At 46.2% G+C, this 11591-nt stretch overlaps 3 protein-coding genes across 4 annotated transcripts; 1 reads left to right on the top strand and 2 right to left on the bottom strand.

The window, feature by feature from the left end:
• On the top strand, positions 254–1991 carry LOC8064988. 2 transcript variants are annotated; one of them, XM_021450526.1, is made up of 2 exons: positions 254–394; positions 568–1991. In XM_021450526.1, exon 2 carries the CDS (start codon positions 594–596, stop codon positions 1794–1796), a length of 1203 nt encoding a protein of 400 aa, XP_021306201.1. In that variant the 5' UTR covers positions 254–394; positions 568–593; the 3' UTR covers positions 1797–1991. The 2 variants fall into 2 exon arrangements, with proteins under 2 accessions (XP_021306201.1, XP_021306200.1); XM_021450525.1 differs by having other exon boundaries at positions 564–1991.
• Positions 4962–6587, bottom strand: LOC110431415. The gene is made up of 2 exons (XM_021450524.1): positions 6497–6587; positions 4962–6184 (listed from the first exon to the last, which is right to left on the bottom strand). Exon 2 carries the CDS (start codon positions 6143–6145, stop codon positions 4994–4996), a length of 1152 nt encoding a protein of 383 aa, XP_021306199.1. The 5' UTR covers positions 6146–6184; positions 6497–6587; the 3' UTR covers positions 4962–4993.
• LOC8069181 lies at positions 7998–9674 on the bottom strand. The gene is made up of 2 exons (XM_002437544.2): positions 9430–9674; positions 7998–9327 (listed from the first exon to the last, which is right to left on the bottom strand). Exon 2 carries the CDS (start codon positions 8973–8975, stop codon positions 8289–8291), a length of 687 nt encoding a protein of 228 aa, XP_002437589.1. The 5' UTR covers positions 8976–9327; positions 9430–9674; the 3' UTR covers positions 7998–8288.

The following is an 11591-nucleotide window of genomic DNA, read 5'->3' as shown; positions in this document are numbered from 1 at the left end:
TTTTTATCTTAATATACTTTTACGCATATGGATTGAGATAAATGTGAGTGTAGTCAAACAAGATACGTGGAGGGTTTTAACTAGCAGGAGATAAAATAAAACCCCCCTTAATCTCTCAGTTTTTTTTGAGGAATAATATCTCAGTTTAGGACAAAGGCTTTGCGAATCTGGTTAAAACGACGGCCCATTTTAAGCGTCTGGACTAGACCCATTCAAAGCAGGCAACGCCCAAGCCCAACGCACCGTGCACGGACGCATGGGTTTCAGAATTCAGAGGTCCACACTTAATAAACCCTAGACGTCCCGACCTCGCTACCTCCCCCGCGCTGCAGCAAAGGACGAGTTAAGGGATTTGGGATTCATATCTGATTGATCTAGCTTCTGGTAGTAGCAGGTACTCTCTCGTCCTTGAGTTCTTCTTCATTAATCACACAGTTGCGCTAGACCTAATTTGTGATTATCAACAAATTAAATCCTCGTTCTTTTTTTTGAATAACAAATCCTCGTTCTTCACTAACTAATTTCCCTCCACGTTTTCGATCCCCATCCCATGGATCGGTAAGGCAGCTTGAAATTGGAACCAAGGACTACATATGGGTGTCTTGGCGCGGCGGTTTCTGAATTTGATCGTGCCAGGCTGCACCCCTGGCGTCAAATCGCTGCGCCGAATCGACCTGACGCGCCACGAGCTGTTTTACCCAGTGGGATTCGAATCAGCACCACCACCACCAGCAGCAGCAGGAGCGCAAGACGCCATCTCTCGCCCCTCGGCTCTAGAGATGGAGACGGTCCGGTTTCTTGGTCCGAGCTTCACCTTCCGAGCTCTGAAGAATGACTGGAAGATGGACTGCTTCCCGCTTGCGGATTACAGCGAGTGCAAGGTTGTCTGCGCGGACCTGTCAGGGCGCGGCTTCGTCTTCGACCTGGATTCACCAAAGGTGGGAACCATCCCTCCACTCCGCACGCCCAAGGTGATGCCCATCTCCGTCTTCGTTCACAAGCCCCAGGTCGACGGTAACTATGACAACTATAGTAACGGCAGCAGTCTCTTCCTCATGGAGAAGGTTCCCCAGCCAGAGGCCAGAAGTGGTGGTGGTCATGTGTTTTATGACAGTGTGCAGGAGAGCGAGCAGTTTGTGGGCTTAATCAACCACCGTTCAACTAATCCCGGCAGTGACAAATCCTGGCATTGCCATCGACTTCCGCCGCCACCGTTTGTACACGAGACAATTCATTGGTCCAACAACAACTGCCCCGAGATCACAGCCTATGGCGTGGTCGGTGGTGGCTCACATGTTTGCATATCTGTCAAGGGCGTTGGCACCTACTGCCTCGACACAGAAAGCCACACGTGGAACAAAGTCGGTGACTGGACGCTCCCCTTCCATGGCAAAGTTGAGTATCTACCTCAGCTCAAGCTCTGGTTTGGCCTCTCCACTGGTGCCCGACACTGCTTGGCTGCTGCTGACCTCTCTGGCATGCTGGATTCTTCTTCCCAGCCACAGCGGCTGGTGGCCGGCCCTTGGCAGGAGCTTGTTGATCTGCCAGAGGAATGGAAGGAGTGCAAGGACCCTCAGTTTGTCAGTCTGGGATCCGGCAGGTTCTGCATTGCAAGGTTCTTCCAAGAAGCTGCAGGCTCTAGTGATGGAGTGGCCCACAAAAATTTTACTGTCTTGACTGGCGTCGAGGTCAATAGCAGGGGCAAAGCTGAAGGTGGCACATGGGAATTGGAACTCCAAATGACCACTCACAGATCAAGACGTGTCAACGACACTAGCATCGAGGCATTGTTCTAACTAAGTACTGGTGCTTTGCTCACCATACTCAGGGCTTGAGGAATTTGGGCTGTAGGAGCCGACTTTTAATGATAAAACAGTGAGTATGGTGAGCATGGTGAGATGATAGATAAAACAGTGAGTATGGTGAGCATGGTGAGATAATAGATAAATCTTGTGTTGTCTCCTGCAGTGATGCTACATATTACACCATATATTAAGCTATCTTATTAAGTTGATTTTCCCATACAGTTTATATGCATGGTTATCTTGATTTGTACATTGCCTCATTTGATGATTAGTATATAGATTATACAATGCGTGGATCATCATTTTGCTTTGATCACTAGCCATTTAGTCAGCTGGATATCGGTCGTGCCATGTCTCTTACAATTTGTATGCGGCAATGAAATTTACTTCTGGTAATGATAGTGTTTTGTGGTACACAAGGCAAATAAATCTATGAGGTCCTGACCAGCTATGTCTGTTACAATTTGATCTGCAACACCTAGCATAAGGTGACTAGGATATTGCAAAAACACAAACATAATGACACCTAAAATTTTACCAACTGAACAAGGCCTATAAATAGGATTCCAGTTGTGAGAAGCTTAGGAGACGGTATTTTATGGTTTACAACCTAGCAGGTATTATTTTGCACCCGTTGCAAGGGTATAAATATTTTGAGAAAACAAAATACCTCTTTACTGCTCTACACGAATCCACAACCTCAGGAGTTCACGGGACACGCGGGACGTACTGGCATCTGCTTTGGCTTGCTCTGGCTCGTGCTCGTGGTGATGGCTCACTCCTTTGCTTGCTTTCTTGTAGCGTGGACATTGCCGACTGCAATGGCAGTCTTATACCGACGAAAACGGTATGAATATTTTCCGACCATATTCGATATCAAATTCGTTTAGAGGGGTTCAAATCTGTCTATATCCAAGTCCGAATATTCAATATCCGATACTGTATCCGTATCTGAATACTTAAATCGTATATTTATGATGTCGACATCCAATCATATCTTATCCGACATGATTGACATTATTCGTATTTGAATCTAAATCCGACCAAAAATATAAAAACAAATATGATATCGGTGAAATCCGTCCGTATCCAATCCGTTTTCATCCAAAGTCCACTCTAGCCCATTACACATTTCCGTAACCAGTTTCCAAATACGGATTGTATTTACAAATGTTGAACCAAACAACACATTGATGTAGATGTAGCTAGAAGCTCGGTCCGACAACAAAAATACTTTAAAATATTTCTACGCTGAACTACTTTAATATTTTTTTTCGATGAACGAACGGTGTTTTTTCCTCACAACAAATCAATATAAGCATCAGCATAAGTCAAATTTCAGCGAAAACAAGGTGTACCTAGCTAAATAACACCTACAGCTAGCTATTAGGTCACAGCTAATATTACCTACTATTATTAACTAGTTTGGTCTAACCAATAACGGCGTCCCCAATAATAATCAAATAGCTAGTTTATATGGAGTTCTATTGGCTATGAGAATGTCTTTAATAACAATTTGCAAATAGCTAACTAGATAGGTATAAAAATAATAAAAAAAGTAATACTTTCATTGGCTACCAAGAAGAGAGATCAAATAGCTAGCAACTCCTAAATAGCTAACGACTTACAAATAGCTAATCTAGCATGATCTCTTATAAATATCTCTCACATAACTCTCCATTATAGTATTTATTTTTTCTTATTTATATATCTCATCTCACTAGCTATTTACAAATTGTCATTGATAACCAATAAAATTTCTCCTAGATTAGCTATTTGAGAACCATTCCTAAAACACTTGTTAGTTGGGTATTCAATTAACTATTAGCTATACCTATTTGGATCCAAGGTGCTAATTATTAGCCCCCTAAATCTAAACAAGACCTTAGCTGGGTCGAAAACACCAGAACGATGAAATAAGCTTTGCGGTGATGTACACGAACAATCTTGAAACTTCAGTATTGGAGGACTTACGCATAAAACAAGATGTTATATAAATTATAGGCTAATATAATGCTCCCTCTGTTCTGGATTTCAAATTATAAGTCGTTTTTTTGGTATATCTATTCTACTATGCATTTAGATAAATAATGTCTAAATACATAGCAAAACATATTTGTTTACCCCGGCTTTGCTCAAAGCGGTCAACAGACATCACATCACAAAAGCAGCTTATATCAGAAATCAGAATACATGCGACTAAATTAACAGTCAACGCTGAGACTTCACGTGCAAGTCCTTAAAATTTAAAAGAAGGCGAAAAGGAAGAAGATCACAGTATCTCAAGCACTTAAAGGAAATAAATGGATTTCACATATCAAGCCTATATTAACACAAGAGGAAATCAAAGAATATGTCTTACTACAGTCCATCCAACTAGACAACAGCAGGGAAGATACCATTACATGGAGATGGACATCTGATGGTGAGTACACCGCTAAAAGCACATACAACTTTAGTTTGAAGGGACTTTCAGTAAGATAGGGATTATGCCAATTTGGAAAGCCAAGGCTGAGCCAAAATGCAGATTTTTTGCATGGACACTTCTCCACAAGAAGATCCTCACAGTGAACAACTTACTAAAAAAGGAATTGGCCACATGATCCAATATGTAAGCAGTGTACCACCGAACCAGAGACACCCACGCATTTGTGCAAGGATTGCATTTTCTCAAGCCAAGTATGGTCATGTCTAAAAATGTGGTATGGACTCTCTACCTTGGACACAATTGCTACAAGGGGGTTGCTTCATAATTACTGGAAGAAATGCTGAAAGCAAATAGAGATAGTCAATCGGAGGAGGTTTGACGGCCTGATCATTTATTTTTGGTGGAATATTTGGAAAGAAAGGAATAAGAGAACCTTCCAAAACAAAAGCCTACAACCAAGGGAGGTGGCCTTCTTATGCAAGGAAGAATTTGACCAATATCAGCGGGCTACTGGTGTTAATGTAGCTAATGGGCAATAATTTTCTTTCTGTCGATAGTAGCAGGTGTCGTAGTAGTTGTTTGATTTGCAAGAGTAGTCCAGTTGTATTTTAAAATTTTTTTGTTTCTATCGTCTAATAAAAAATATGGCAAAAGCCTTTCTAAAAAAATATACAAAAGCATCAGTATTAACTGTCCTGTCCTAGAATCATTCAGACTGCACATGGGGATAAGAGAGTTTGGAAGCAAAGCCCCAGACTCATTAGAACACTAAATGGATGGAATTTCGGCAGCCAGGAATAGAGGTGTGACACAACGATTTGTGACGGATCATTTCTAGTTTCACTTTACCATCGCCATTTAGTTCACATGGGAGCACCTCCAGACCGGTGAAGACAGAAACATCCTGGGCATAGTCAACATCTTCAAAGTCATTTCTGAAGAACCTTGCGATGCAAAATCTGCCTGAGCCAAGGTTCACAAGTTGAGGGTCTCCAAGTTGAAACCATTCTTCTGGGGGCTGAAACTCCTTCCAACCGTGAACTAGCTGTGGCTGGGAGTCTGTGGTGGAGAGGTCAGCAGCAGCCAAGTGCTGGTCATCGGCAGAGAGGCCAAACCAGAGTTTAAGCTCAGGCACATACTCAACCTTGCCAAGGAAAGGAAGAGTCCAGTCGCCGACCTTGTCCCATGTGTGCCTTGCCGTGTCCAGGAAATAGGTGCCTCTGCCATCGACGGATATGCAAACATGAGAACCATTGCCAACCACAGCATAGGAACCGATCTTAGAAGGCGCATTCCAGTCGTAGGCGGGTGGTGGTGGCAACAGTTTGCAGTGCGACGTTATGCTGCCATTGCCATTACCGTAGAACAAGACCTCTAGATCACCGGTTGGGTGCCCAATGTCGCCTCTTGTTACCGGTTTGAGAATCTTCTCCATCAGAAAGAGACTGCCTTTGCCTCCACGTCGGTCTTGGTCTTCCCTGCGCTCTTCGCGGACGTCGTCTTGGCCTTCGTCGCCCCCCTCTCCACAGTTGTCGTCGTCTTTGCCTTCGCCACTGGGGATGAAGAGCGAGAGGGAATCCAACCTAGGCCTGTGGAACTCGGGCATAGCTGCCACTTCGTGCGTGCTGGCATCATAGAGAAAGTTGCGCCGACACTGATCCGTGCAGAGCACCTTTCCTTGTGCAAGTGTGTAGCAGGCAACTCCCCACTTGTCCACAGCATCTGCGCTGCAGGCCTGGAAGTTGGGGTTCGGAGAGGGAAGCCCAAAGGTCTCCATGGTAGGCGGCAGCGTTCGTGGTGGTATCGTTGGATAAAAGAGTTGATGGCGCTTCAGGTCGATGCAGCGCAGCGATCTAACGGCTGACTCGTGGCTTCGCACGATCAGATTCAGAAAACGCCGGGAGAGGCCCATGGTTGATCGGACGTCAACTCCAAGTTCGATCTGAAAAATCTGTCGATTGGGGAAGAAAACAAGGGGAAAAAGAAAGAAATTAGTAATAGGGAAGCATTCACTTTGACAGAAGTATTAGCGACGCCTACTACGAAAGATCTATACCAGAAGAAGGCAGCAAAGAGATCCGATCGACTACCAAATCCTGTGCGAACGACTTAACCACGAGCCTGCTTCATCAGCCTTCAAAGGCAACAATAGAGCATGACTAGAGCGTAACAAAAATCACGGAGGAAACAGACTAAACGAAACCAAAGGCGACGGCTTTCGATCAAACAGGATGAAGGTGCAGCAGATGTACAAGCGGCGAACCTGAGAAGCCCTCTCCGGGAGGGGAAGTGCCGGCCTGCTGCTCCACCTGTGCCGGACCAGAATGGCGGCGCAGAGGGGAGGGGAGGGGAGTAGTAAGGATATTGGGAACGGGAATTTTACATATTTACCATTACAACAGATGACACTTATCGAAATATCACTTTTATAATGACGTTTACATATTTAATAGTTTTAAGTTGTACGTCTTTCATTTTTACCACATTTGTCTACGTGGCACGCTAGATCGGGCTGACACGCTTAAGCACAGTCAACACAAGCACGCGAAATGTTCTTACTACCCCTGCCTTGCTTCTCTCTCCCTCCTAGGTCCCGCCACTCTTATCACTGCTAGGTGGGCCTCACTTGTCAGCCGTCTTCCACCTCCAGCCGGTAGTGGTTCAGGGTGCCGACGAGGTGAACATAGTGGAGTGGTTTAAGGGCAGGGTGGGCAGCCGACGCGTAGAGGACCTGGTGGACCAGTGCATCGCCACGCCGCCGCCGCCACGGGTGCCCAACCGGGTGCTTGCCTGTTCCAGTCGGGCAGCGTCGGTAGATCATGCGCGAGATCGCCATCCTCCGCACCATCGAGCACCGTCGTGGTACTTTCGTTTGTGTGTGTTAATTATTATTTAACCATAGACTAACTAGGCTCAAAAGATTCGTCTCGTACATTTCGACCAAACTGTGTAATTAGTTTTTATTTTCGTCTATATTTAATACTCCATACATGCGTCTAAAGATTCGATATGACAGAGAATTTTGAAAAATTTTGGATTTTGGGGTGGAAGTAAACAAGGCCTATATGAAAGCCTAGTGATATTCAGTGAGGTAGTGTAAAGTTGTCTGTCCGCCTTGTGCTCCATTTTGATCTGTTGCATCATGTTGTCCTGGCTGGCCTCCTCGCCTTGTGGTGCCGTACGTTCATGGAAAGGCTATCAAGCACCCCGCGCTTCAGAATCCCGTCGAAAAGACTTTCTGAAAACTGAAGGGGGAACATAGGGCGTTTTCAATAATTCCGAAATAGGTTATTTAAAAGTCGCTAGCTATTTGATCTCTCTTTTTGATAGCCAATGAAAATGTTATTTTTTTTAGCTATTTGCAAATTGCTATTAAAGACATCCTCGTAGCCAATAGAACTCCTAGACTAGCTATTTGATTACCAAACGCCATAATAACAATCTAACATTGCAAGCAAACAACCCGCCTCAATTTAAGTACCATTGCATTGCAGTAGACAATACTATGAGCTACGCGGTTACCAACATCGCAGAGACCTGATGATGTGCAGGTTTTAAAATTAGGTCTTGTTTAGTTCACTCTGAAATCCAAAAAGTTTTCAAGATTTTCCGTCACATCGAATCTTGCGGTACATACATGCATGAAGCATTAAATATAAACGAAAACAAAAGCTAATTACACAGTTTGTCTGTAAATCACGAGACGAATCTTTTGATCCTAATTAGTTCATAATTAGACAATATTTGTCAAATAAAAACGAAAGTGCTACAGTAGCTAAATCCGAAATTTTTTCGGAACTAAACAAGACCTTATACAAAGTAGTACAGGATCCTCAGTTGCCTCACTTTTCAATCCCAACACAATCATTCAGACGGCACATGCATAGTGATAAAGTTGGGTTGTTCAGAACAATTGCTCGATGTGAGTTCCGTCGACAGGCGACTTGTGATGACACTTGGATTTGTGAGGGATCATTTCAAGATTCACTTCACCATTGTCGAGGACACGCTTGACCACTTCCACGCCGGTCAAGACGACAAAGTAGAAGACACTGTCATGGCTCTCCCGCCAGTCGACGATCGAAGAACCTTGCGATGCAAAACCTGCCTGAGCCCAGGTTCACCAGTTGAACATCCTCTTGATCTATTTGCAGTCCTTGTTCTGCCCATTTCTCCGGAGGCTGGAACTCCTCCCAACCGTGGCCAGCAGCTAGCTGCGGCGGGGAGTGGGCGTCCATGGTGGAGAGGTCAGCAGCAGCCAAGTGCTGGGCATCGCCGGAGAGGCCGAACCAGAGCTTGAGCTCCGGCACGTACTCGACCTTGCCATGGATGGGTAGGGTCCAGTCGCCGACCTTGTCCCACGTGTGGCTCGCCGTGTCCAGGGTGTATGTGCCTCTGCCGTCGACGGACACGCAGATGTGAGAGCCACCATTGACGACGGCGTAGGAACGGATCTCGGGGAGTTCATTCTTGCGGATGGGCTCAAGGACGAAAGGTGGTAGCGGAAGGAGTTTGCAGTGCGAGGTCGTCCTGCCATTGCCGTAGAACAAGACCTCGAAATCCATGCTTGGCTGCCCAACCTCAATCTTGTGCCTTCTCACCTCTCGGAGTTCCCTCACCATGAGGTATAGGCTTCCGCCACCGCCGCCTTCGTGGTCGTCGTCTTCGCCATCGCCGACAGGGACGAAGAGCGAGAGGCAACCGCGCAACTTAGGCTTGCGGAAGCTGGGCATGGCCGCCATGTCGCGCGTGTCGAGGTCGTAGAGGAAGTTGACCCGGCCTGGTCCGTGGAGAGTACCTTCCGTTGTCCAAATGGGTAACAGGCTAAGCTCCACAGATCGCCTGTACCTCTAAAGCTGTGGGCTTCGAACTTCAACATCGGGTCGGGAAGCGGGACCGGGATGTCCTCCATCTTTGTTGTTGGTCGCCGAATTGGCGCTGGCGGTGGAAAAAAGAGTTGCAGGCTCGATCTCCAGATCGATGCGGCGCAGCGATTTGGTGGCAGGCTCGTGGCTTTCCACGATCAGGTTCAGAAAGCGCCGCGAGAGGCCCATGGTTGATCGGACGTCCAACTCCAAGTTCGATCTGAAAAATCTGTCGATTGGGGAAGAAAACAAATTGGGGAAAAGAAAGAAATTAGTAATAGGCCGGGAAGCATTCAGTTCGACAACGACGCCTACTACGATAGATCTATACCAGAAGAAGGCAACAAAGAGATCCGGCTAACAAATCCTGTGCGAACGAGACCTAACCAGGAGCCTGCTTCATCAGGCTTCAACGGCAACAATAGAGCATGCTAGAGCGTAACAAAAATCACAGAGGAAACAGATTAAACGAAACCAAACCCGACGGCTTTCGATCAAACACAGGATGAAGGTGCAGCAGATGTACAAAGCGGCGAACCTGAGTAGCCCGCTCCGGGAGGGGAAGTGCCGGCCTGCTGCTCGACCTGTGCAGGACCAGAATGGCGGCGCAGAGGTGACGAGAGGGGGTTGTAGATGGGCATCGGGCCGGGCCGGGCCCGGGACAGGCACGGGCGTAGCGTGCCGTGCCGACTTGGCCCGCGTGCCTGCCGTGCGTGCCTTAGCGGCCCGCGTGCCTGGCCTTCGGCCCAAACACGAGCGGGCCCACGGGCTGACTTCATGCCGTGCCGGCCCGCGTAGCCCGACGGGCCGGGTCAGCCCATAGCCTGGTTTTGTAAAAGAAATAAATAAAATAACCACACAATGACAATGATCACTTCACCAACATAATACTACAATCAATTTTTTACAACTCTCAACTTCTCAGATTTACAATCTCAGTCTTAAATCATATAAATAACATCAAAAGACATGTAACATAAAAATGAGATGTTTGTGCAATGTCTGCGGAGGTAGCACCAAACCGTTATCACGACAACTCCTAAAACTCAGGCCAGGCCGAGCCAGCCCGCAGGCTCAGACATCGGCCCAAGCACGGCCCGCACCACCGGGCCAGGCCCACGAGTTACCGGGTCGTGCCGTGCTCGGGCCGGGCCAAAATGTCATGCCGTGGACCGAGTCGTCGTGTCTCGGGCTGCATGGCTACCTATAGAGGGGGTAGTAAGGATATTGGGAACTAGAATTTTATATATTTACCATTATAACGGATGATATAATGGCGCTTAAATATTAGGCCTTGTTCAGTGCGCGAAAATTTTTGGCTTTGGCTACTGTAGCACTTTCGTTTGTATGTGACAATTATTGTCCATTTACGGAGTAACTAGGCTCAAAAGATTTATCTCGCAAATTATAGGTAAACTGTGTAATTAGTATTTATTTTCGTCTACATTTAATGATTTATGCATGCGTACAAAGATTCGATGTGACGGGGAATCTTAAAAATTTTTGGGAACGAAACAAGGCCTTAATAGTTTTAAGTTGCACGTCTTTTATTTTTACCACATTTGCCTACTTGGCACGTTAGGTCGGGCTGACACGTACGTTCAAGTACAATCAGCAGAGGCATGCGAAATGTCTTTACTAACCCTGTCTTGCTCCTCTCTCTCCCTCTCTGACAGCTAGGTCCCGCCACTCTTATCACGGTTAGGTGGGCCTCACTTGTCGCCGTCTTCCACCTCCAGTCGGTAGTGGTTCAAGGCACCGACGAGGTGAACCTGGTGGAGTGGTTCAAGGGCAGCCGACGCGTAGAGTAGGCCTGGGCAAATTACCCGATACCCATTACCCGTACCCGAATTACCCGGATCCGAACCCGAATTACCCGAATCCAAGGTACCCGATCCTAAATTCGGATAGTGATTTTGATTACTCGAAATTAATTTGGGTAATTCGAGTAATATCCTCTGGTACCCGAATTACCCAAATTTTTGTCTATATCTCTGTATTTATCATGTGTTGTTAGTTAAATATTAGAATTTATCAATTTATTAGAATATAATTCTCTTTGTTTAAACAAATGATAGTAGTATATTATTCTCTACAAAATGGTATTGAAATTCTATACAAATTGTTGCTGAAATTATATATAAATTACTATTGAAAATTTGTATAGTGTGTTGTTTTTTGAATTCAGGTAAATCGGGAATACCCGAACCCGAATCCGAATTAGCGGGTACCCGAAATTGCGGGTAGTGTTTTTTCGGAACTAATATCGGGTAACAATTTGAATTACCCGAATTACCCGACACGAAAAAATCAGGTAACCTGAATGCCCAGGCTTAGCGTAGAGGACCTGGTGGACCCGTGCATCGCAGTGCCGCCGTCGCCACGGGTGCTCAACCGGGTGCTTGCCTGTTTCAGTCGGGGCAGCGTCGGTAGATCATGCGTGAGATCGCCATCCTCGGCACCATCGAGCATCGTCGTGGTGCGGTGCCACGA

The sequence above is a fragment of the Sorghum bicolor genome, chromosome 10 (genome assembly GCF_000003195.3).
Source record: "Sorghum bicolor cultivar BTx623 chromosome 10, Sorghum_bicolor_NCBIv3, whole genome shotgun sequence".
Lineage (NCBI taxonomy): Eukaryota > Viridiplantae > Streptophyta > Magnoliopsida > Poales > Poaceae > Sorghum > Sorghum bicolor.
Note: the sequence above shows the minus strand (reverse complement) of the source record. Positions and strands in the feature narration are given on the sequence as shown.